At 49.9% G+C, this 25,937-nt stretch overlaps 1 protein-coding gene and 1 long non-coding RNA gene across 9 annotated transcripts in view; one reads left to right on the top strand and one right to left on the bottom strand.

Moving 5' to 3' along the window:
* The window catches only part of ADAM15 (ADAM metallopeptidase domain 15), a 46,154-nt gene extending 20,268 nt beyond the window's left edge, over positions 1-25,886 (bottom strand). Inside the window, exons 1-17 of one of the 8 annotated variants that reach the window (XM_028709747.2) lie at positions 25,703-25,886; positions 18,430-18,533; positions 17,700-17,782; positions 17,113-17,191; positions 15,857-15,933; positions 15,164-15,347; positions 14,996-15,061; positions 12,818-12,886; positions 11,852-12,021; positions 10,470-10,551; positions 8,410-8,564; positions 8,124-8,298; positions 6,805-6,897; positions 5,384-5,579; positions 3,118-3,226; positions 1,723-1,888; positions 478-549 (exon numbers count right to left, since the gene is read on the bottom strand). In XM_028709747.2, the coding sequence (XP_028565580.2) occupies positions 478-549; positions 1,723-1,888; positions 3,118-3,226; positions 5,384-5,579; positions 6,805-6,897; positions 8,124-8,298; positions 8,410-8,564; positions 10,470-10,551; positions 11,852-12,021; positions 12,818-12,886; positions 14,996-15,061; positions 15,164-15,347; positions 15,857-15,933; positions 17,113-17,191; positions 17,700-17,782; positions 18,430-18,533; positions 25,703-25,790 (1,968 nt within the window). In that variant the 5' untranslated portion in view covers positions 25,791-25,886. Of the gene's footprint in view, positions 1-477; positions 550-1,722; positions 1,889-3,117; positions 3,227-5,383; positions 5,580-6,804; positions 6,898-8,123; positions 8,299-8,409; positions 8,565-10,469; positions 10,552-11,851; positions 12,022-12,817; positions 12,887-14,995; positions 15,062-15,163; positions 15,348-15,856; positions 15,934-17,112; positions 17,192-17,699; positions 17,783-18,429; positions 18,534-24,849; positions 25,339-25,702 lie in introns of those variants that run through there. The other 7 variants (XM_028709745.2, XM_028709749.2, XM_077920155.1 and 4 more) reach the window with 7 other exon arrangements.
* The window catches only part of LOC144325793 (uncharacterized), a 273,530-nt gene continuing 264,122 nt past the window's right edge, over positions 16,530-25,937 (top strand). Inside the window, exon 1 of the long non-coding RNA XR_013390971.1 lies at positions 16,530-16,605. This is a non-coding gene — a long non-coding RNA (uncharacterized LOC144325793). The remainder of the gene's footprint in view (positions 16,606-25,937) is intronic.

The following is a 25,937-nucleotide window of genomic DNA, read 5'->3' as shown; positions in this document are numbered from 1 at the left end:
ATCTATTTTCTGTGCACATTCATGGGCAAATAACTTGGAGTGCTCCGATATCTTCTTTCAGAATAACTTAAGTTGCGTTTCCCTGAAAGTCCCACTGTCCACAACAGAACTTGCACGCCGTTCTCTCGAAACTGAAGCGTCTTGTGATTTCAGTGTGTTCCTAAATGCTTAGATTTGGAGCATATACAGAACAAAATCCCCCTAGGTGTTATTCCCGAGCCCCTTCTCCAGAGTGACCCCAGGAGCCCATCCTCAATGGCCGACTCCCCTCCTTCCACTCCCATTGGCTCCAATCAGCACAAAGGACGAGAAGACTTCTCAGCGGCTAAAAAGCTCTCCTTTCATGCTGATTGGCTGGCTCTAGGATTCTGGAGGCGGGGACTGGGCTGCAGAAATCGTAATGGGTCTTCGGCAGACCCACGCAACCCCTGCAACCCCAGACCACTACGGCTCTGCCCCCCAAGTCCTTCCACTTACCCCATGGCTGTTGCACTGGCATGCTGGCAGCTTGAGCGAGGAGAGCTCTCGACACCGTTGGTCAACACACACCTGCAACCAGAGAAGGAACAGTTTTTTAAAAAAAATAGTTTTTATTAAGAATTTCAACATAACAAATTATCAAAACATATCCTCTTCATTCCCCCCCCCCCATTTTTCCCTCCCCCTCCCCAATCCCTAACAAAAATGCTTCTGGGGTTTTTTTTACAAATGTTAATTTAAACATTTTCTTCAACTCGTTATATATCATTTCCCAATTTTTAAAAAATTTCTCTACAATCCCACCACATATGGTAAAAAGTCCCTTCTTTTTCTTTACACTTCCAGCATACGTTTGACCCAGTTTTGTACATTCTTGCAATCTGTACTGGTATTATATACCATCTATACATCGGGGTCTCTGCCATGGGAGCATAGTCACCCAGTGCTTTTCAAGCTGCACTGGCTCCCGGTGGAGTACAGGATCAGATCTAAGGTGCTGCTTTTGACTTGTAAAGCCCTTCACGGCCTAGGACCCTCATACCTACGGGACCGCTTCTCCCGGTATGCCCCACGGAGAGCCTCAAGGTCCATAAATAGCAACACCCTTGAGGTCCTGGGCCCTAAGGAAATTAGATTGGCTTCAACCAGAGCCAGGGCCTTTTCAACTCTGGCTCCGGTCTGGTGGAACGCTCTGTCTCATGAGACCAGGGCCCTGCAGGATCTGATTTCTTTCCTGTAAGACAGAGTTGTTCCGCCTGGCCTTTGGCTTGGAGCCAATTTGATTCCCTCCCTCTCTTTCTTTTTTCTTTTCCTTCTCCTCCTGCGATGAGGCTACATTTTAATATCTTAATGTTTCAATATTTTAATGTTGTATTTTTAATTTTGTTTTTAAGTTGTAATCATTTAACTTGTTTTTATTATTGCTTGTTAGCCGCCTTGGCTGGGGAGGGCGGGATATAAATAAAAATTATTATTTATTATTATTATTATTATTATTATTATTATTATTATTATTATTATTATTATTATTATTAACTTCTTTCAAAAGAGAACAGTCTGTAAATTTTAAATCTATTCTCCACAATTTTCCCCAATCTTCAAATTGTATGTTATGTCCTATATGTCCTAGAAGGAACAAATTGACCATCTCAGAGGAGGATTGTGTTCCAAGCGGCAGCTCGCGGAGGGGGGGGGGGTGACCTAACAAGATACACCCCCTGTGCCCGCACGATGCCCACTCACCTTGCCAGCCCCACAACCTGTGCCGGGCAACACCATGGCCAGATCCAGGATGTCATCAACAGGAGTCGGGGTGTGATGTGGGCATTCGGGAGCCCTGGTCGTTCTGTTCTGTTTTCTAGCATTGGTACTGCTGGGTTGGCACTGCAGCCGCCCACACAAGGCGTCCCTGCCAGAAAGGGATTGCAAGTCTTTGACACACTGGTTGCTCTTGACTCTCTCCACGTCAAGTCTCCAGCCCTCAAGTTTTTTCAAGTAAATGAAGCAAGACTTCTAGTGTCACTGCGGTACAATATGGGGGCTTCGGCCATTGCAGGGAAAATAACTCCTATACCCCATGTGTTTCTATGAGTAAGGAAGACTTGGGACATTTCTACGCTGTTCAGATGGGATTTCATTTCTTACCTATCAAACTCAGATGTAAGAAAACTCTCTCCCTTTCACGGAAAGCTTCCATAATGTCTTTTGTTGCTTTTACAGTGGTACCTCAGGGTAAGAACTTAATTCGTTCTGGAGGTTCGTTCTTAACCTGAAACTGTTCTTAAACTGAGGTACCACTTTCATGGGGCCTCCCACTGCTGCCACAACACTGCCACGCAATTTCTATTCTCATCCTAAAGCAAAGTTCTTAACCCGAGGTACTATTTCTGGGTTAAGGTAAAGGGACCCCTGACCATTAGGTCCAGTCGTGACCGACTCTGGGGTTGCAGCGCTCATCTCGCTTTATTGGCCGAGGAAGTACAGCTTCCGGGTCATGTGGCCAGCTTGACTAAGCCGCTTCTGGCGAACCAGAGCAGCGCAGAGAAACGCCGTTTACCTTCCCACCGGAGAGGTACCTATTTATCTACTTGCACTTTGATGTGTTTTCGAACTGCTAGGTTGGCAGGAGCTGGGACCGAGCAACGGGAGCTTAGCCTGTTGCAGGGATTCAAACCACCAACCTTCTGATCGACAAGTCCTAGGCTCTGTGGTTTAACCCACAGCGCCACCAAGGTCCCTGTATTTCTGGGTTAGAGGAGTCTGTAACCTGAAGCGCCTGTAACCTGAAGCGCCTCTAACCCGAGTACAACCTCTGTACTGCTCCCATGTTTGGTAACTTCAATTCTGCTTTTGTTTGTCAATACCTTTGAGCTTACATTATTACTACAATTTTTAAAAGGGCTTTGGGTTTGACCTGCAGCATTTCCAGGTAGAACTAGGAAAGATAAACCTGCCTAAAACAAGGGAAGCTAGTCTTGTCTGCCTGTACAAGGGGTTTGTGAGCCTCAGGCCTGGGGGACAGAATCGCCCCCCCCCCCCCAACAACTTGATCTGGTCCTTGGAACTCTTATCAGGCCACGCCCCTTCCAATAGGCCACGCCCCTCACTGGCCCCCACCCTTACAGGAAAAGCACTTACTTCTCTGAACACGGCAAATAGGAACCATCGGCTTGCTGACCACAGTGCCCTTCCAGGTCACCTCTGCCATTCAATGAGGCCACACAGGCGTCCGAGACAGGGACCGAACCTGCCAGGGGAGAGACAATCAGGACAGCCAACGACAGCAGCAGCATGATGCCATTTTGATAGTCACGGCTTGTGAATAAATGAAAAAATTAACAGGCAAAAGAACCATATACAGTGGTACCTCAGTACTTAATCCGTTCCGGAGGTCCGTTCTTAACCTGAAACTGTTCTTAACCTGAAGCACCACTTTAGCTAATGGGGCCTCCCGCTGCCGCCGCACCGCCAGAGCACGATTTCTGTTCTCATCCTGAAGCAAAGTTCTTAACCCGAAGCACTATTTCTGGGTTAGCAGAGTCTGTAACCTGAAGTGTATGTAACCTGAGGTACCACTGTATTTGTTAGCAACTATGAGGGAACGTTCACTAAAAATTGTGTATGTGTGGTTATTTAACACTGAGGAACCTATCGTATAGCTAGATAGCTCAGCTGGTTGGAGCTTGGTGCTGGCAATGCCAAGGTTGCAGGTTTGATTCCCGTATGGGACACAGTCCTGCACTAGGCTGGGCTAGATGATCCTCAGGGTCCCTTCCAAATCTATGATCCCGTGAGAATAACGAGGGGAGCGGAACAGAAGTGCGCAGAAGCAGTGTAAGACTGCTTGGGAAACATCCAGGAGAGGAGGAGACTTAGAAAGGGCAGAAGGCAAGGACCTTCTGGAAGAAGATATAGGGTTATAAAGACCAGGACTAGCCGCCTGAGAAACAGTTTCTACGCAAATGCAATTCTGGTTCTAAACGCAACATAAGGGGTCTCTATATAGTATAGTGTATTTTAAAAGGGTTTTTTGAATGTTTTACAGTGGTACCTCGCAAGACGAATGCCTCGCAAGACAAAAAACTCGCTAGACGAAAGGTTTTTTTGTTTTTTGAGCTGCTTCGCAAGACGATTTTCCCTATGGGCTTGCTTCGCGAGACGGAAACGTCTTGCAAGTTTGTTTCCTTTTTCTTAACACCGTTAATACAGTTGCGACTTGACTTCGAGGAGCAACTCATAGAACGCGGTGTGGTAGCCTTTTTTGAGGTTTTTAAAGACTTTGGTGATTTTTGAAGCTTTTCCAAAACTTATCCGACACCGTGCTTCGCAAGACGAAAAAAATTTGCAAGACGACAAAACTCGCGGAACGAATTAATTTCGTCTTGCGAGGCACCACTGTATGTAGTTTTGTAGTAGTTTTATGTAGTTTTGTAGTAGTTTTATGTAGTTTTTCAATTTCATTGTTCTGCATGGGACAATGACAATAAAGAGATCGTATATTGTATATCTTCAGTCCTGGCAACTGCTCCACAGGGGGGGGCAAGGCCTACTGGGAAGGGTTGAAGAGTTGGACGTTTATTTCCTTGGATAAACAGTTAACTTCACTGACAAGCGGCTCTGCTTCTTTGTGCTGACTCCAGCCCTGAAAAAAGGGAGAGAGCTGGTGTGCACGGATCCTGCCTGCAGTTTCCCCAGTTGATCACTGTGAGAACAGAATGCCGGCTATTATGATGGACTATATGGAACTGGCGGAAATGACTGGCAGAATCCGAGACCAGGGAGAAGAGTCGGTGGAAGAAGATTGGAAGAAATTTAAAGACTATTTACAGAAATACTGTAAAATTAAAGAGTGTTAAAATGAGGTTGGATTGAAGTATAGGGGTTTTTAGCTGTAATGCTATAAAGGAATATGAAAAAATGGATCATTAATAGGTAAAAAATTTAATGCTATAATATTTTAAGATTAAAGACTAGGTTAAATAAAGAGGGAAAGGATTTGCTGAACTAATAAAATGAACTGGAATACAAAAAAGGGAGGTGTGAGGAGGTCCGGGAAATAAGCAAATGAAAGTTAAGTAATGGAAAGATTGGATTGTTTTTAATCATTTTTATTTTGTATTTTTCTTTTTTCTGTTTTCATTTTGTAATAATTTGAAAAGCTTAATAAATATCTTTTTAAAAAAAACACAGAATGCCGGCTATTAGATGGGCCATTGGCCTCACCCAGGAGGCCCTTCTTAAGTTCTAAACTGTTCTGAATTATGGATTTTAAAGTGGTGTAAGCGTGCTTTGAATGCATGGTGCGGATGAGGCCAAGAAGCAGGTCAGGCCTTCTCGGGCGCTCGCCCCAGCCCACCCTTGGAAAAACCCTCCCCCCTGCACACAGCCCCAAACACCAGCTCACCTGGGCCCCAAAGTTCTTGGCACTGGCTCAAGTAATTGGGGCAGACCCCGGCATAGCAGACGGCCTTCTCGTCCCCACACGGCATCCCATCTTGCTTGTGGACGTTGGCCCGGCAACGCGGGGAGGTACCGTCGCAGTATTCGGGGAGGTCGCATTCGTTCTGGGCTTCCCGGCAGAGAAATCCTGCACTGCGGAGCTGTTGAAGGACGAATAATAATAATAATATTTTATTTTTATCCCGCCCTCCCCAGCTGAAGCCAGGCTCAGAGCGGCTAACACAGTAAAAATAACACAGTTTACATAAAATCGCAATCAATTAATTGAAATACAGTGGTACCTCGGGTTAAGTACTTAATTCATTCCGGAGGTCCGTTCTTAACCTGAAACTGTTCTTAACCTGAAGCACCACTTTAGCTAATGGGGCCTCCTGCTGCTGCCACGCCGCCGGAGCACGATTTCTGTTCTCATCCTGAAGCAAAGTTCTTAACCCAAGGTACTAGTTCTGGGTTAGAGGAGTCTGTAACCTGAAGCATATGTAACCCAAGGTACCACTGTATATTCTAAAATCAATTCATTCTAAAATCAATTCAAAATCAAATTCATGGCAACCATTGGGCTAGAGTTATGTGAGGATTACCAAAGGAGGTGGTCAGACTGTGCCTTGGCCAAAGGCCTGGTGGAAAAAAAGCCTATTGCAACATTAAGCAGTATAATAAATTAGTGCAATAAATCAAGTTTCTGGCCATCAAGGAGGAGTCATAAAATCATAAAAATGCCTATTAGGAGTTGTGTGCTGCAAACACACCCCTAAATTATTGTAGTTCATAAAAATTATTTGCCACAAAAAAGCAACTCAAACAACATACAACATCAATCAAATAATATTCACATCAAAACCGTCACACAAAAGAGAAAAATCTGGAATACATTCACATTTTTAAAAAGCAGGGTTGGAACACCACATGCCCACAAAGAGGCTACTGAGAATTAAAAGCTGAAGGCCTGGCGGAAAATAAATGTTTTTGTCTGGGGTCTAAATGTATGTATTGATGGCACCAGGCAGGCCTCTCTGGGAAGAGCATTCTGCAAGCGAGGAGCCACCACTGAAAAGGCCCTGCTCTCATGTTGCCACCCATGGGACCACTCAGGGAGGGGGCACCCAGAGAAGGGCCTCAGATAACTATTGCAAGATCAGAGTTGGGGGCTCAAAAGGGGGCCCAAGAGAGACTTGGGGCCAACATGCCTTGTCAGTCACAGACCAGCAGGTCTCCCGGATTGGTCAACAAATCTTTAGGTGGAACATGCAAGCTTTCACTTAAAAGTCAAATTAGAGGGCTTGTGTGAATGAGAACGCAACACCCCTTCGAGGCAGGGCTGAGAAACCACTGGCAGATGTTCCCTCCTCTGCTCCGACAACTTACCTTGCACTCGTGGCAACAGGCTCCCCCCATGGCGCACTGGGCTCCGGGCATCAGCTTGCACGAGCTCGCATTGCAACATGGGTCTGTACACTCCTGAAAAAGGAGAAAGGCATCAGTTCAGTGAAAAACCCACTGGGCTGCCCCAGATCCTTGCTTAGGCTTAACGTGCACAACTATACCGGGCCGCAGTGAGCTGAGCAAAGCCAAAGCAGGCTCTCAGCAAAACGTAGAGGACGCATCCTTCACACCAACTCCAGCTTTCTCCGTCAATTACGAAGGAGAACTCTCTACTTCAAGGGGACCCTTTTCGGCCTAGGCTTCTGTGCTGAAGCCTCTATATGGAGTCATACATGAGAGGACTTAACCTCAACGTGCCGTGCCTCGGAACACAACCCTCTCATAAATGGAGCAACCCAGTCAGATAAGGTAAAGGTAAAGGTAAAGGTACCCCTGCCCGTACGGGCCAGTCTTGACAGACTCTAGGGTTGTGCGCCCATCTCACTTAAGAGGCCGGGGGCCAGCGCTGTCCGGAGACACTTCTGGGTCACGTGGCCAGCGTGACAAAGCTGCATCTGGTGAGCCAGAGCCGCACACGGAAACACCGTTTACCTTCCCGCCAGTAAGCGGTCCCTATTTATCTACTTGCACCCGGGGTGCTTTCGAACTGCTAGGTTGGCAGGTGCTGGGACCGAGCAACGGGAGCGCACCCCGCCGCGGGGATTCGAACCGCCGACCTTTTGATCGGCAAGCCCTAGGCGCTGAGGCTTTTACCCACAGCGGCACCCGCGTCCCTAACCCAGTCAGATAGATGGGGTACAAATAATAAAACTATTATTTATTTATTATTTATTATTATTATTATTGTTACTACACAGCAAGGGCATCTGGAAGCTGCATGGGGCAAAGGTGCTGACCTTTAAAGCCCTAAACAGCCTCGCCCCATATACCTGAAGGAGCGTCTCAAACCCCATCGTTCAGCCCAGACACTGAGGTCCAGCTCCGAGGGCCTTCTGGCGGTTCCCTCACTGTGAGAAGTTACAGGGAACCAGGCAGAGGGCCTTCTCGGTAGTGGCGCCCTCCCTATGGAACGCCCTCCCATCAGATGTCAAGGAAATAAACAACTATCTGAAGTTTAGAAGACATCTGAAGGCAGCCCTGTTTAGGGAAGTTTTTAATGTTTGATTATTTATTGCTGGATGATGATGGGAGCCGCCCAGAGTGGTGGGGAAACCCAGCCAGATGGGCAGGGTATAAATAAAAAAATAATAATAATAAAGAGGAGAGGAGGAGGAAGATGGGGAGAGAGGTGCCCTTCGTACCACCAGGAGGCCGCAATCGCACTCCTCCTTGTCCTCCACAAGGAAGTTCCCGCAGCGAGAATCCACCAGGCGCCCTGGATCCGGCACGTCGAGGAGGCACCACACCCGGTCGCTCTGCAGGATCTGCTGGAGCTTTCGATGGCTGCAGCTGCTGAAGGTTAAACCGGGCATGATGCTGGCAGAGAAGAGGGAAACGGTCAGAGGTGGGGTGTCCTCAAACCCCCTGCATTTCAGCAGTCCACCCAGCCACCCGGGGGGGGGACCCCACATGAATGCAGAGGCTCACCCCGTCAGTGGCTCCATGATGCAGCTGCGACCAGGGGGAAAGTTAGGGCCAGAGCCATCACAGCTGCAGCCAGCGCCATCGTGGTCAAGGCCCAGGTTGTGGCCTAGTTGGTGCGAAAGAGTCGAGGCGATCATCAAGGGGCTGACCGAGTGGTCCTGGAAGAGGAGAAAAGACAGCTGGAGATTGCTCTGCGACTCCCTTTGGTTTGCATTTTTGAGCAAGCCAACCTAATTCGCACTCCTCCTTTTGTTGTTGTTTAGTCGTTTCCAACTCTTTGTGACCTGGAGGTGCTGGAGGAGACTCTTGAGAGTCCCATGGACTGCAAGAAGATCAAACCGATCCATTCTGAAGGAAATCAGCCCTGAGTGCTCACTGGAAGAACAGATCCTGAAGCTGAGGCTCCAATACTCTGGCCACCTCATGAGAAGAGAAGACTCCCTGGAAAAGACCCTGATGCTGGGAAAGATGGAGGGCACAAGGAGAAGGGGACGACAGAGGACGAGATGGTTGGACAGTGTTCTCGAAGCTACCAACATGAGTTTGACCAAACTGCGGGAGGCAGTGGAAGACAGGAGTGCCTGGCGTGCTCTGGTCCATGGCGTCACGAAGAGTCGGACACGACTAAACGACTAAACAACAACTCCTCCTTTATTCATTCATAAAAACACATGCATATACAGTATACCACTAACTCATAAAGAATAAAGATCCTTAGTTAAGGGCCGTTAAAAACCCTGTGGGAAAGGAAATGCAAGGCCAACAGATTCACCATCTCTTCAGGAATGTGTGGAGGTGGCAGTGATGGATAAAACGACAGACATAATCCAGAAAAAGAGAAAACACATGAGATGGGATATATAATCCATGGGGAGAGATGGAACTGTTTTGTGGTGTATTGGAAAGAGCAATGTGTGGAGAGACTAGAAAGAGATTTGTTCATCTCACTTATGTACTTGTTTTTCTCCTCACTCTCTCTTCCCTTTCTGTAGTTCAATGAACAAGTAAAAAAAAAAATTAATGTGCAAACTACGAAAGGTTACCTTATATACATAAAAAGCATACAATAAAATAGAATCAGATAAATGTTGTGGAAAGGTGTCTTGTCAAGCATAAGCTTTATGAAACAGAAAAGTTTTCAGCAGGCATTTAAAAGCAGAATACCTATTTATTTATATTTTAAATATATATATACTTCATTTATTCCTTGTTTTTACTTTTATACTATTATTCCCAGAATACTACTTCTGCTAAGCAGATCAGGACTGTGACCCTTTCTGTTTCGTTCCACTTCTCCATGATTTACCCCAAACCCCAAAAGCGTATCCATCCATCAATCAATTTATTATGCTCAATAGGCCAAAACAAACACACCATACGAAACAATCTCGGAGCAAAACAGATTGTAAAGTACTGCACAATGTAAGAACCATCATATACAGCTACAATAATTGCACATTAGTCCCTGAAAAAAGGTTCTTACAGTTTCAGGCGGCGAGATGTTCTCTTGCTCCCAGTGTTACTGGCAGAAATTTAACCACTGCGAGTGATACCTTGGGGTTTTTCTTCCATTAAATATCTAACATAAAACTGAACTGGCCTTCCCGGAAGTTTGGCCAGCAAAAGGCCAATTGTCTCCTGCCTAAGTCACTTAAACAGAAGGACAGCTGTCTACAGATCCCAGCTCCTGATTATTACAGACCATAATACCCGTAAGGAAAAAGGAGCGCCAGCATCGCTGCCCCAAAGCACTTGGGTCGGGAGGATTATTAAATGTGGCTGGAACAAAAAGCTCTGCAACATTTAACAACACAAATGAACATAAAATTCCAAACTCTAGGTCAAACGTCTACACAAATGCAGAACCCCGATAGTCCTGGTGGGTCAGTCTCCCCCCAAAATATCAGAAGCACAGCTCCACAGCCACTCCAGGCAAGGCTTTCAATGAGGCTGCCCTGGTTCCGTGGAACAGATAGTAATGCAACAGGCACCCGCTTACCTGGGCTATCCAGAAACATGCTGCTAACCCGGCCTCTGAGAAAGCAAGGGGCACAAGTACTCACCATGCTGACCCCGCCGGAGCGATGGGAGCAAATCGAACCCTGCGTGGCCGTTCCTATTGAGCCCCCGGTGAATGGAGATCCCCTATGGGGAAGGGCAGGAGAAAGAAGTGTGGGAGAAGATCACCAAATTGGGGCATGGGGGGGCGAGATAAGGTTTTACACCAGACAGAGCCAAGTACACATTGGGAATCCTGCCACAGCTGAGTGGGCAGGCATGAAGTGGGCAGGCATGAAGTGGGCAGGCTTTGGGATAGCTCCACCTATCATATTTCCAGGCCCCGCCCACAGGCCTGGTTAGTGTCAATCCCTGCCCATCAATAGTGCAGACCCCGCCCACAGGCTTGGTTAGTGTCAGTCCCTGCCCATCACAAGTGCAGGCTCTGCCCACAGGCCTGGTTAGTGTCAATCCCTGCCCATCAATAGTGCAGACCCCGCCCACAGGCTTGGTTAGTGTCAGTCCCTGCCCATCACAAGTGCAGGCTCTGCCCACAGGCCTGGTTAGTGTCAATCCCTGCCCATCAATAGTGCAGACCCCGCCCACAGGCTTGGTTAGTGTCAGTCCCTGCCCACCAAAAGTGCAGGCTCTGCCCACAGGCCTGGTTAGTGTCGATCCCTGCCCATCACAAGTGCAGGCTCTGCCCACAGGCCTGGTTAGTGTCAATCCCTGCCCATCAATAGTGCAGACCCCGCCCACAGGCTTGGTTAGTGTCAATCCCTGCCCATCAAAAGTGCAGGCCCCGCCCACAGGCCTGGTTAGTGTCAATCCCTGCCCATCAAAAGTGCAGGCCCCGTCCACAGGCTTGGTTAGTGTCAATCCCTGCCCATCAATAGTGCAGGCCCCGCCCACAGGCTTGGTTAGTGTCAATCCCTGCCCATCAATAGTGCAGGCCCCGCCCACAGCCCTGGTTAGTGTCAATTCCTGCCCATCAAAGGTGCAGCCCCCGCCCACAGCCCTGGTTAGTGTCAATTCCTGCCCATCAAAGGTGCAGGCCCCGCCCACAGCCCTGGTTGGTGTCAATCCCTGTCCATCAAAAGTGCAGCCCCGCCCACAGGCCTGGTTGGTGTCAATCCCTGCCCATCAATAGTGCAGGCCACACCCCCTGCCTGGCCAAACACACAGCACCGGTAATCCAGGCCAAGCACCTGGTACTCCTCCTGGGGCAAATACCCAGAATGCACCAAATGAAGACCCAGGCTGCTCCGTCTACAAACACCTCACTTTGCCAGTCCGCCCCCCCTACACTCCCCCGCTAAGGATTCTCTGGAGCCCTTCCTAATAATAATAATAATAATAATAATAATAATAATAATAATATTTTATTTGTATCCCGCCCTCCCCGGCCAAGACTGGGCTCAGGGCGGCTAACCCTCAGGCTCCTTACATGATAAGCTGGACGCTGTCGTGTGGGATCCGAGGAAGCAGCTCCTCCTGCCTCCACCGCAGGAGCCGCTCCAGAACCGCCCGGGGGGAACCGTCCACAGAAACGCGGTTCCCCTTGTTCCAGACTTCGAGGCCGACAAGAGCCACCCGCAGACCCACCGTCCGGTAAAACTGGGCAGAGGAGGTGAAGAAAATAGGAGAGAGCGGGTTTTTAAAAGAAAGAAAAAAAGGAAAGGAAAGGAAAAGGTCAGAGGGCAAGAGAAAAAAAGGGGTGAGTGCTTTCACTCATTCATTCATTTAAATAATTATAAATTTTGCAAGGCGGTATACAGACTAAAAAGTACAAGATCGTCATAAAAGTGTCAAGCACATCAGTCAAGGCTGCTTGGCAAAGAATTGCACATTCGAAAGACCCTGTCTGAATAATCCAGGATGTTTCTTTTTTAGAAGACATCCAAATACCAAGCAGGGATTATTCCTGTCGAAACTCTAGGGGAAGGGATTTCCATAGGTCAGGACCCTGCCATACAAAAGGCTCTGCCCTTGGAAAAGTCCAGCTGGCCCTCAGGAGCGTCGGCCATCAAAGTGTCCCCTCAGAAGACCTCAGCCCAGAAGGCAGAGCTGAAGGAATCAGCAGCCCTTAAGGTTCTTGGGTCCTAAGCTGCAAATTCCCTGCCGCGCTCTCCCCAAAATTACTCTCCGTGTGAGGTAAACACTGAAGCATTTGGAGAAATGTCTTTTAAAAAGCAAAGACAGTTCCCCAATATATATGAAGCTGCCTGGCGTCAGGGGAACTCAACAGAGAATTGCCTAGCCAACCTCCCCTAACCTGGAAGAGGATTTGGACTACAACTCCCATAATCCATGACAATCAGCCATACTGGCTGATGGGAACTGGAGTCCAAGGACGTCGTCAAACTACAATTCCCACGTGCGCCACCCACATCCGCCTAGGGCAGCCACTCACCCCGTCCATGTGGCTGGCGATCTCCAGCATCCGTGTTTGCGTCCAGTTAAGGTCGGGGTTCAGCTCAAACTGAAAAGGAAACAGAAGCAGAGGTGGTGGGAAGGGACTTCAGACACTGGGGGCCAAGCTCAGCCCTCTGCATCTCTCTGTCCGGCCCTCAGAACTCTCCCCAGGCCACGCCCCTCCTCCTCCAGGCCACGCCCCTCCTCAAACACTTCTGCCTGGCAGCAATGTGCGCATGAACTCTGTTTTTTTTTTAAAAAAAGATATTTATTAAGATTTTACAAAACAAAAACATAAGTAAAACAGGCATACAACAAAGACAGATATACCCAGAAAGAAAAAAGAAGAAAGAAAAAAACCCCAATTTTTTAATTTCATAACTCTATAACCCTCTTTCCTGACTTCCTCACATCTCCCTTTTTTGTGTTCCCCTTTGTTCAATCAAGTTCAGCAAATTCTGACCCTCTGTCAAACCTCATTTATAATTATACGTTTCGACCTATTATGTCTCTAATTTTTCTTCTCTTTCCACATCATTTTTTACCTGATCTTCATGTCTTAATCCCTTATACCACTTTATATACCTTTGACATAATATTACTCTGGTCTTTCCCACCTTTTCTTTTTAAACATTTTTGCATACACCTTCTAACCATGTCACTAATGCCAATGAACTCTGATCATGCCTCCTGCTTCTCTGGACAGAAGGTGGGAAGTGCGCAAGTACAAAGAAAAACTTCAGATTTCCTGCATGACAAAGTTAAGGCCCTGTCCTGTACCACCTGTTTAAAACCCAGGCGCCTGAACAGGTTTGGGTTCGCTATGGAATTCCTGTATTTATATACAGTGGTAACTTGGTTGTTCGGTGGCTTGGCTCCCGAACGCCACAAACCTGTAAGTAAGTGTTCAGGTTTGCAAACATTTTTAGAAGCCAATTGTTCAACATGGCTTCCGCTTGAGTGCAGGAGGCTCCTGCAGCCAAACGGAAGCCACACCTTGATTTCTGAACGGCTCCAGAAGACAAATAGGGACGCAGGTGGCGCTGTGGGTTAAACCACAGAGCCTAGGACTTGCCAATCAGAAGGTCGGCAGTTCGAATCCCTGTGACGGGGTGAGCTCCCGTTGCTCAGTCCCTGCTCCTGCCAACCTAGCAGTTCGAAAGCACGTCAAAGTGCAAGTAGATAAATAGGTACCGCTCTGGCGGGAAGGTAAACGGCGTTTCCGTGCACTGCTCTGGTTCGCCAGAAGTGGCTTAGTCATGTTGACAACATGACCCGGAAGCTGTACGCCGGCTCCTTCAGCCAATAAAGCGAGATGAGCGCCACAACCCCAGAGTTGGTCACGACTGGACCTAATGATCAGGGGTCCCTTTACCTTAGAAGTCGAATAGACTCCTGGATAGGATTAAGTTCGAGAATCGAGGTACCAATGTATACATATACATATTTTAACTTTTTCAAACATTTTCACAATAACCTTCAAACCAAATAATTACATTCCTTCATAAGGTGACTTTCTGACCCTCACCTCCACAGTGTTTTTTACTCAAAACTTTTCTACTTTACTATTTGTCTCCATTGGAATTCCTGTATTTTTATTTATTTTCTAAGACTTACACACCGCTCAGTTTAAAAACAAAACAAAACAAACTATAACAACCCACCTCAAAGTAGTTTACGGAGAAAATAAAATGAAGCAATTATCAGCATAAACGGTTAAAAGTCGAACGGACTTCTGGAACAGATTCTGTTCAACTTCCAAGGTATGACTATACTTAGGGCAGCTCTGTATGCCACGACTTAAAGACCTAAAGATTTATTTACCCTTTCAACCAGTCATCTTACCAGACTCCTTTCTGCGTACCGCGGCTGCAATAGATTTACCAAACGGCAACAGATTCAACCACTGGAAACATTCAGTGCAGATTTCCGATTTGGTTTCTGATGGGGACGGTGAGGGAACAAGGAGAAACAGGGAAACCTCTCCTCGTTGAGATCTGGCAACTTGAGGAACCAGCCAATTGGGAAATGTCCCTCACCGGGTAAAACTGTACATTTGCGGTGCATTTTAGAAGAGACGGCAACTTTATTTCTGGGAAGCTACGAGGAATGTGTTTGCGTTTGTGTTATGGGCTTTGCCGTGGGGGCCTGGGGGGCGGTACAAGCATCGTCTCACCTCTGCCTGGTCGGCCACCATCACTAGCTCCACGAATCCACGTTCAGGCTCTGCTTCGCGCTTCGCCTGGGAGACGGAAAAAAAAACACTGTTAAGCACCTGGATTGCTACTGCCGGTCAGAATAAGCAGCAGAATAGGCTGCTCTGGCCCAGATGTTCAAAACGTACCCTTTGTAGCCAGCTGCGCTCGGGCTGTGGCCGCGGGTGGAACTGTCCCCGGGACAGAGAGACCAGCACGCATTCCCCCGTCTCTTGCCTGACCGACTCGAGTCTGTAGGCCCTCGTACCCTGATCCTCTTCTGCTCTGGACTCCAGGCTGTAGCTCCTGTCGCTGGACACAACCAGCAGACCACTGGCAGGGCGGAAAGAAAATAAACAGTCAGCCACATTTTTGCCCACGGAAAACCGCAAGAGTAAAAGGAATCTGCTCAGGGGTGAACCCTCTGTCCTCCCACAGAGCTTCACTTTGTCCAGCCTCTCCCCATACCTTAAAAAAAAGGTAAAGGTACCCCTGCCCGCATGGGCCAGTCTTGACAGACTCTAGGGTTGTGCGCTCATCTCACTTTAGAGGCCGGGAGCCAGCGCTGTCCGCAGACACTTCCGGGTCACGTGGCCAGCGTGACAAGCTGCATCTGGCGAGCCAGCGCAGCACACGGAACGCCGTTTACCTTCCCGCTAGTAAGCGGTCCCTATTTATCTACTTGCACCCGGGGGTGCTTTCGAACTGCTAGGTTGGCAGGCGCTGGGACCGAGCAACGGGAGCGCACCCCGCCGCGGGGATTCGAACCGCCGACCTTTCGATCGGCAAGCCCTAGGCGCTGAGGCTTTTACCCACAGCACCACCCGTGTCCCTCCTCGTACCTTAGTCCAGAGCAAACGCAGACATTGGCCCAGGAGTCTCGGTAGCCCTGGATCTTGCCTCGATAGCAGCAATTGCCCTGGAAGACGGAGAAAGCAGGGAGAATAAGCACAGCCACCCAGGTTTGGCGTTATAGCCCCGCCCCCTGCTTTTCTCACAGGAGATTTGCCCCATCCCCTTGACCACTGGGGCCACATGACCTAGGACAGCTCAGTCGGTACGGCAAGAGATTCTTCATCTCAGGGTTGTGGGTTCGAGCCGTGCGTCGGGTAAAGGATTCCTGCACTGCCGGGAGTGATGACCTGTGTGGTCCTTCCAAGTCTATAAACATCTACACCATACGTTGTAAAGCACTGTGATGCCGTTCTATGGCTTCCCCCGGAGAATTCTGGGAGCTGGAGTTTGCTAAGGGTGCTGAGCGTTGTCAGGCGCCCTCCCTACTCCCCTGAAGGAGCTGCAATTCCCAGAGTGGTTTAACAACCATTCCCTCTTCTTCATAGGAAACTCTGGGAACCGTAGTTCTCCGTAAGGGAATCAGGGGTCTCCTAACAACTCTCATCGCCCTTCACAAACTACAGCTCCCAGAATTCTTTGGGGGAAGCATGGCAGCTTAAAGTGCTTTAAATATAACCCTTAACTTAACCCTTCCCAGCTCCACAATAACCTTTTTGAGAATAAAGCGGTACCTCGGGTTAAGAACTTAATTCGTTCCGGAGGTCCGTTCTTAACCTGAAACTGTTCTTAACCTGAGGTACCACTTTAGCTAATGGGGCCTCCTGCTGCTGCCGTGCCGCCAGAGCACGGTTTCTGTTCTCATCCTGAAGCAAAGTTCTTAACCCGAGGTACTATTTCTGGGTTAGCAGAGTTTGTAACCTGAAGCATCTGAGGTACCACTATACAACAACCAGAATCATACACAGTGTGGTTGGACTATGAAAGGCCTGAGGCAGCTACCTTTTCCCAACGTGAAATCCGCCATTTTCAGAGTTTCCGCCCACAGGCTGGACCTTTTCCCTGTGAACCCTCTGCTGCCATGACCCCAAACTCTCTTTCCTGGCCAATCGCTGCCCACTCAGATCCCAGCCTGCTTCTCCAGCCCTGGAGCTGGCACCTCCGCTGAAACTTCTGCATCGTGGCAGAGTCCCAGCTGGCAGAGGAGGTGGGCCCAGGAATAAATGTTCTCCAGGCCCCGGATCTCGGCGGGGATGGGTGCCAGCAGAGGAATGGGCTGTGCAGAGCCAGAAAAACAGATGCCCACCTCTGTGCTTGTCGGATGCGTCGCCCTCTCCCCGTTGGAAAGGTAATAGACGAGTCCTTGGGTGCCTGCCAGCAGCTCCCTACGAAGGAAGACATACAAATCAGCAGGGAAAAACCGTGGATTTGGAGGACGCAGGAAGGTTGCAGGGAAAAGATGGCAGCAAAGCTCCTTTTTAAAATTAGCCCCTTGAATCAGAACCACAAGGACTGGAAGCTTAATTTATTTTTAGTCGAGGGACCCTAGCAGAGAACGTGCCTTGCATGCAGAAGGTCTCGGGTTCAATCCCCAATACAGTGGTACCTCAGGTTAAGAACTTAATTTGTTCCGGAGGTCCGTTCTTAACCTGAAACTGTTCTTAACCTGAAGCACCACTTTATCTAATGGGGCCGCCTGCTGCCGCCGCTGTGGGATTTCTGTTCTCATCCTGAAGCAAAGTTCTGAACCCGAGGTACTATTTCTGGGTTAGCGGAGTCTGTAACCTGAAGTGTATGTAACCCAAGGTACCACTGCAATTCCAGGGGCAAAGCTAGAGATTTCTGGTTAGAAGGCGCTTGTCACTTCTGCCAATGATGCAAACCCAAACTCACCGATTCTGTACCAAGTCCAGGAGGAGGCGATCTCCCTCGACCTCCAGTGCAACCCTCAGCCGAGCCGGGAAGCCCTGAGACCCCTGAGAAGGAGAGAGGTGATGGTTGGCAGAAGGCGACAGGGAACCCATCATGTTTTCTGTGTGGACAGATCGCACCTGCCCCTGCTTAGTAAGAAGGGGTATCGCTGTGAGCCAGAGCAAGTGGCTGAGACCACCCTCTTGGGCCAGATCTCTGCATGCAAGCTAAACTCTTTCCAAAAGTGCCCCCTTCACCAAGGCCAAACCTAGGGCAGGGGAAAAAAAAGCTTCCTTCGTCCCCTTGATGGCAGGAAGCACCTCGCCCAGCTTAGCTCATTGTCCTCCTGCAGGCGTGAAGGGGAGCGGTGTGTGTGTGTGTGTGTCCGAGCATGTTGCGCAGGGGTGTCTGCTTCTCTCCCCCCACCCCGGCCATCCCCACCCAGCGTTTCCTGCCCAGGAGTAATACCCGGAAATGCTTGAAGGCTCCCAGCATCCGTGGGTCAGGCATAGGACTGGGAGGGCAGGCTGAAGGCTTGGGGAGAGGGGGAGGCGAGTGGCACCGGTTGCAGAGCGCGATGAGCTCATTTGGCCAGCTCAGCTCGAGGTCACGGCGTCACCGCAGCTGCTCCACTGCCCCCTTTCCGACCGCCTCCAGCTTTCTCCCGGTTAACAGATCTCTCTCCAGCTGGAAAGCCGGCAGGGAAACTCACCAACGCCGCCTCCTTCAGGCTGACGGGCTGCCCGCCCTGCAGGATCGTTGGTGAGATGGGCCACGAACAGGTCCTGTCATCCCATGGCCGCTGGGTCCCAACATCTGAAATTGGGAATGGGCAAGGGGTTACTCTCGGTTTCATGTTTTCCTGCAATCTTAAATTTGGCTCACCACTCCAATCTACGCTTAGGTTTTTTTTCAAGCCTTCGTGAAAATTCACCAGCTTTTCAGCATCAATTTCTCTCCCCCCCCCCCAAGGTTTCGTTTCACTATATAATGCATATAAAACCACAGGGATTTAACAACAGGTGAAAAACGAAACTACAAAATAGGCACGTAGAATGAATCCAATAGCACATGGGTTAAAGCAACAATCTAGAGGATCAGCGTTATCAGATTATCAAGTCCAGTTCCAGATTTGTCAGGCATGAAAATTATGGTTTCGCTGCATACATGATAAAAGGGTGCCATATCACATTAAAAGTGTCTGGAGGTTCTCATTCTTGTTGATTTTAGTGCTAATTTCTCATGCCTGTTTTTTTGGTATGAAATTTCAACTATTATTTTTGCAAAATAACCTTTTCCCAGACACAATGCACTGCTGCATGCTTTTTTGACTAATGCATACATTTTGACGCACACAACGTCCTGGTATATGTATTTGAAGACCCCTCACACAGCTGGAGGATGGAACTGCAAAATTTGGAGAGCTGCACATTTCAAAGGAGGGCGTTCTGGTTTGCAGATTGTTCCGGGAAGTGCAGATATAACAAGTTCCCCTTTAAATGCAAACGGAAACAGATTTCTTCTCCAGTGCAACACGGAATGCCAAAAAAACAAAGCATTCGCCGCTCCCCTTCCCTCTCTGCTCTATCCACTTGAAAGCCCTTTTCCCCCCCCACCAGCTTTTATGCCCAGCCATGTATTAAATCGGTATCTTGGAAAGTCTGGATTCCCCATGGAGAAAGCTTGCGATGCCGTCACCTCAATGAATAATGCAAATGGACACTGTTATAAACAGTTGCAAGGCCTAATTGGTTCAGCTTCTGAAAGGCATGGAAACAGTTGTGGACAGAACCTTGGCCCTCCAGATATTGCTGGGCTCTCCAACTCCCACCATCTCTAACCACTAGTCATACTGCCTGGGAGGCTGGTGGGAGGCCGAGTCCTATACATCACCTTGAGTGCTGGCGGTCTGACCTTTGGAGGGGGCCGCAGGTCCTCTAGATCTGCCCTACCTTTTGAGTCCCTCTCCAGACTTTGAAGATCTTATGGACTAGAAACCTGTGTGGTGTTGCGCACAGGTTTATTCTTATTCTTATTCTTTTGCACGAGCAGAATTCAGCCTTAGAGCTGAAATACGAGCAAGATTATGCCACAATAGACTTCTCCCCCCCCCCCTTCCAAGGAACTAAAGAAAGGACCTCCTTTCTTAGTGGGGTTCTGCTGAATCACTCGACACAGTGCATTGAGATGTGCAGCAAATGAGCCTTTCCTCAAACAGGCTTAAGGGCTTAAATGGTGCTGGAAAAGGGAGGGTGGTGAGCTGAAAGCAGGGAGGGGGGGTGCAGAAAAGGTGACTAACATTACAAGCCCATGCATGTTTACTCAGAACCATCCCCTGCCTCTGTTCGATGGGGCTCAGTTCCTGGTAAAGGTGCATCTCGTTGCTGTTTGACCTGACATGCTGACATGTTCGTGCACAGATAAAGGGAAACGTCTTTCTAAATCAATCTTTGGTCCATCGACATCAGGATTGATCACACTGGCCTGCAGCAGCATTCCGGGAATTTGGGTGGACTAAGCTCCTTCCTACCATCTATGAAGCTGCCTTATGCAGATTCAGCCCATCAAGAGCAGTGTTGTCTACACTGGCTGGCAGCAGCTCTCTGGGATTTCAGACAAGAGTCGCTTCCAGATCCCGGGAGCTGAACCCTGCAATTCTGCATGCGCTCTGCCACCGAGGTCTGGGCCCTCCCCCTAGAAATAACGCGAGACCCCAGCCCCCATCATTCAAAACATATGGCTGATTGCAGAAGGCGGCTTCCGAGGTTCCTGTTCCAGAGTCAGAACGTTGGTCCTTCTAGCCGAGTATTGCATGCACGGGCTGGCAGCAGCTCCATTGGGATTTCAGACAAGCGCCTCATCCCACCCTACCTGGAGATCCTGGGAACAGAACCTGGCATCTTCTGCATGGAAAGCAAGCGCTCTACCAATGATATACCGCCTGTTTGCTACACCATTTAAGAAGTGTGAAGACCGTCTGAGTAAAGGTTCATAAAATAGTTCAGCTGGTGAGAGCATAGCACTGACAATGCCAAGGCTGCAGGTTCGATCCCGGTAAGGGACAGCTGCAAATTCCTGCATTGCGGGGGGGTTGGACTAGATGACCCCCAGGGTTCCCTTCCAACCCTACGGTTCCGTGAAAAGCACATCAGAAGGGCCCAGCTGGATCAGGCTAAAGGCCCACATCCTGTTCTCACAGGGGCTGCTGGCCAGATGGAAGCCCCTATTCCTCTGCTCACTTTGACATCTGGCCCTGCCCACCCCTGGCATCTGGCCCCCAGAAGGTTGCTTGGAAGACAATGCAGCCCAGGAGCTCAAGAAGGGCAAAGCCAAAATCCATTGTGGAGGTACCAATAAAAAAATTTAGCAGAAAACACATGGATTTCTGTGCAGCACTTAGGATAAGTTGAAAGCCAGAGTGAGGATCTCTTGGAAGATTGCATCCGATCGAGGAGAGCACAGTAACGTAAACGGAGCGTTGTTATTGGAGAGGCACTAAACGCTGAGTGTGCTGACACACAATGTCCCCTCCCATCACTTCCAGGGGGTTGTGTAGATTTTAAGGAGTACAGTAAAAACCTCTTCCAGCTCCCCCCGATCTCTTAGCAGCCCAAACCAAAGGTTGGTTGGACTCCAACTCCCATCAGCCAGTGCAGCCAATGGTCAGGGATGATGGGAGTTGTAGTCCAACACCTTTAAGGTCACTGGTTCCCTTTGTCCTTCACACGTCCCAACCAATTGGGGATCACAGGTTAACTGCACTTAACAGAGGTGTGAAGCAGGGACGGGGAACCCACAGCCTTCCTGACATTGCTGGACTCCGACTCCCATCAGCCCCAGCCAGCAATGGCCCACAGGTCAGGGAAGATGGGAGGTGGAGTTCAGCACCATCCGGAAGACCGCAGTTTCTCCAGCTCTGTTTTTTAGGATCCTAGGAAGCTGCCTTAATCCAGATCAATCTCAGAATCGCTAATCCTGGCTTGGCAGCAGCTCTCTCACACAGGAAAGGGCCGTGCTACTGCCTTCGTTCTTGGAGTTTTCCAGAGGAATCTGACTGGCCACTGTTGGGAGAACAGAAAGATAATGGTCTAGAGATGGGAGTTTTGCTCTGATCCCACAAAATCCCCGTTATATCCCTAGGCATAAATTCTGAAAAGCAGCCTTTAACCTCCCTTCATCCTAAACTTCTCGATCCCCCACTGTTTTGGAAGTGGAGGACCAGGGTTGCCATCTCTCAAACAGGTAACTATAACGAGGATAGCAGATAATGGAGCCTCCAGGTTCAGAGGCAGCCTACCTGCCGACAGAGCAGCCACACCCAACCTTGGTCCCCAGATGTTGCTAGGACTACAACCCCATCATTCCCAGCCATCGTTGCCCACAGTCAGAGGATGGGAGCTGTAGTCCCAACCGTGTCTGAAGTAACCAAGGACGGGCTAGAGAGATTAACAGGGGGGAGAGGGCTCTTGGCTTCATAAACCTGTTGGAAAACAAACTCATGGATGTTTGGTCTAGTGTTGCCAACTTCTGCAGCTACGCCTTTAACAGCAATTTGACCTGCAGCAGTGAACAGGTGATCGTATTCCTTTCCATGTCATGGAAACTACACCTGCTGATTTCATCTCAAACCACTGTTAAAAAATGGAGGTAAAGGTAAAGGGACCCCTGACCATTAGGTCCAGTTGTGACCGACTCTGGGGTTGCGGTGCTCATCTCGCTTTACTGGCCGAGGGAGCCGGCGTATAGCTTCCGGGTCATGTGGCCAGCAGGACTAAGCCACTTCTGGCGAACCAGAGCAGCGCATGGAAACACCATTTACCTTCCCGCCGGAGCCGTACCCATTTATCTACTTGCACTTGGACATGCTTTCAAATTGCTAGGTTGGCAGGAGCAGGGACCGAGCAACGGGAGCTCACCCCGTTGCGGGGATTCGAACCACCGACCTTCTGATCGGCAAGTCCTAGGCTCTGTGGTTTAACCCACAGCACCACCAGCGTCCCTTCCACCCCCCAAATCCTCCTCACCTGCCTTCTCCTGCTATCAGCAACCTCCACCCATGATGGGGAGAGAACCTAGGAATATAGGCAGCTGCCTTCTTCCAAGTCAGGCCCATCAAAGCTCAGTACTGTCTACACTGACTGGCAGCAGCTCTGCAGGGTTTTCAGAGAGGGAGTCTCTCGCAGCCCTACCTGGAGATGCCAGGGATGAAACCCGAGACCTCCTGTGTGCAATGCACTTGCTCCGCCACTGAACTAGGGCAAAAACTGGCTCTTTCGGCTGCTGATTCAGAGGGCAAGAATAGACCAAACACCATACAGGAAGCCCAGACTCACACAACCAAGGGTGCAGTCAGAAAACAGCGCCAATCCCAGCTTTCTAGATGAGCAAGACACGTTTTCAAAGAGGCACCTGTCTAGAGCATTCACTTCAGTTATTTTCCAGGGCAGGGCAGTTAAGGGCTGCAATCTTATTGTCATACTTACTTGAGAGCAATCCCATTGAACGCGATGAAAACATGCCTAAACGACTCAGTGTTTAATTTGTAAGGGGGGGGTTAAATTTTTTAGCAGCAACTCCCCTCCCCCTCCATTTTGGAAATTTCCCCTCTAATATTTGATATGGGTCTATTTACTGTGTGACAATGCAAATGCCAGGGACGCGGGTGGCGCTGTGGGTTAAACCACAGAGCCTAGGACTTGCCGATCAGAAGGTTGGCGGTTCGAATCCCTGCAACGGGGTGAGCTCCCATTGCTTGGTCCCTGCTCCTGCCAACCTAGCAGTTCAAAAGCACGTCAAAGTGCAAGTAGATAAATAGGTACCACTCTGGTGGGAAGGTAAACGGCGTTTCTGTGCGCTGCTCTGGTTCGCCAGAAGTGGCTTAGTCATGCTGGCCACATGACCCAGAAGCTGTACACCAGCTCCCTCAGCCAATAAAGTGAGATGAGTGCCGCAACCCCAGAGTCAGCCACAAATGGACCTAATGGTCAGGGGTCCCTTTACCTTTACCTTTTAATGCAAATGCCCTCTGAACATGCTTAGGGGCACCTTCATCTTGTCTGACTCCAATGAAGAGGGTTGGCCAATGGCTCCATGGTGGGATAAACTAAACCACAGGCAGAGATGGGGAAATTGTCACACTCCAGATGTTGTCTGGCTCACATCAGTCCCAGCCAGTTTGGCCAACTCCCTGGGGCACTGGGTGCCCGAGCACCCTCAAAATTTCCTATGAAGGGGCTGGGCATGCCAGGGTCATGCACACTGCATGGCACCCACGGTCAGGGATGATGGGAGCTGTAGTCCAGCAACATCTGCAGGTCTACAGGTTTTCCACTCCTGTCCTGGACCAATCATGTCCTAACCAATCAGGGATCACATAAAAATGCATTTACAGAGGTCCAAAGGATGTGGCCCATGAGGTCAGACTCCAGCTCCCATCAGCTCCAGCCAGCATGGGCTGATGGGACCTGGAGTCCGCAAACATTTGGCAAGAGAGATACACAGGTTTCCCCACCCTGGTATAACAGCTTAGAAGAGAGAGGCTGCAATTCTAATGCCACTTACCATCGAATCCAACGGGAATGACTTCTTTGCAGATATGAATAGAACTGCAACTTGAGTCATCAGGAAATTCCGCTCCTACCTCTCCCACCTCACTACTGACAAGCTGCTGTTTTCTCTGCAACACGCAATAATGCTGGCCTGATTTATTATTGTGAGCACCTGCTCTGCATGCAAACGGCTCCAAGTTAAATCCCCAGTATCTCCAGGTAAGCTTGGCAATAAAAGCACCTTTACTCAGAGCTGCTGCTGCTAGGCAGCCAGTGTGGATATACAGAAGATGGACCAATGGCCTGACTTGAAATAAGGAAGCTTCACAATAACCCACCTACCTCGCAGGGTTGTTGTAGCGGATCAAAACAAGCCAAGCTATGCTTCCATTTTTTTTAATGCTGCAAATCTTCATGCGTGTTTACTCGGGATTCCCAACTCCGCCGCGGCTTTCTCGCTTCCCGGGTCAGCCTGCGTGGTAGCTGACTGCAAACGGACCCGCGCTTGGGAAGAAGTAACGTGTGAAGGCGACCCCAAGGGGTGGCGGGGAAAGGGGTAAGCGGCATACGCCTCTCTGACTCACCGTCCTTCCGTGCTCTCGAAGTGCCTTCGCGCTCCTCCGGCGTCGCTCCGGGGAGAAAGCCGCCAACCCCGAAGGGAGCGCAGGAAGCCAGAAGTACGCCGACCCCCCAAAGCAGCGCCATGCGTCTCTCGCAGCCGCCGGGGAGCCGCGGGAAGACTCGCCCCGACGGTGCGCCCTAGCGCGCAACAGCCGCCGGCTCCTTGGAGAGGTCCGTGCGCCCTTGGCGGCGCTTTCGGGGCGCTCGCTTGGAGAGCAGCCGGAGATCGGGGCGGCCGGGAAGGGGAGCAGCTTGGCTCCGGAGCAGCAGCCAGGGCAGCAGCCAAGGCTCCGGCTAAATCCCTCCCCGGGGCCGGGCTGCAACGGATCAGGGGCCGCCTCCTCCTCGGCCCCGCCGCCGCCTCCGCCCGCCCTCCCGCCTCGCATTGCAGCGCAGCTGCTGGGCCCGCCCGAGAACGGGAACTTCCTGCCCAAGCGACCTTCAGCCTCCGCCCGGCTGCGCGTTGCCAAAGCCCGGCCCGAGAAGCCGCGGCGCGCCCGCCCTCCTTCCCCGGCTGGCGCAGTGCCGGGACGCGCCCAAGGAGGGCGCACCGGGCGGGCGAGGCGCCAGCTTCTCCGCCCGGCCGAAGAAGGGGCTCCGAGGCTGGGAAGCGGCGCCGCCTCCGAAAAGGGATTGGCACCGAGCAGCAGCGGGGAAGGGGGGCGGTGGAGAGGCTCGGGATTTCCCTTCCCCAGAGGGAAGGGCGAGGCGTGGCATTTTGGACCTGACAGGTGTTGCCAAACAGAATAATAACAATAACAACAACAATAATAAAAAAATATCATCATCATCATCTTACTTGCGAAATCGCCTTACCCCAAACACGCCCCCTCCGCTGCTCCAATCTGCAGGACTGATCCTGTTGCAATCCGCGCGTAACACCCGCATAGTCGTCGTCCCACATTTGTAAGAAGTCGCCCTTTGGAACTCCCTGCCTATTGATGTCAGGTCTTTTCCGGCACCTGCTAAAAACATTTTTGTTTAAGCAAACCTACCCAGATATGTAGAATTTTGGCCGATTTTTAAAATCTGGGTTTTTTAGCTTACTGGG

Source organism: Podarcis muralis, chromosome 16, assembly GCF_964188315.1.
Source record: "Podarcis muralis chromosome 16, rPodMur119.hap1.1, whole genome shotgun sequence".
Lineage (NCBI taxonomy): Eukaryota > Metazoa > Chordata > Lepidosauria > Squamata > Lacertidae > Podarcis > Podarcis muralis.
The sequence above is the reverse complement of the archived record's forward strand: the minus strand, read 5'-3'. Positions and strand labels throughout refer to the sequence as shown.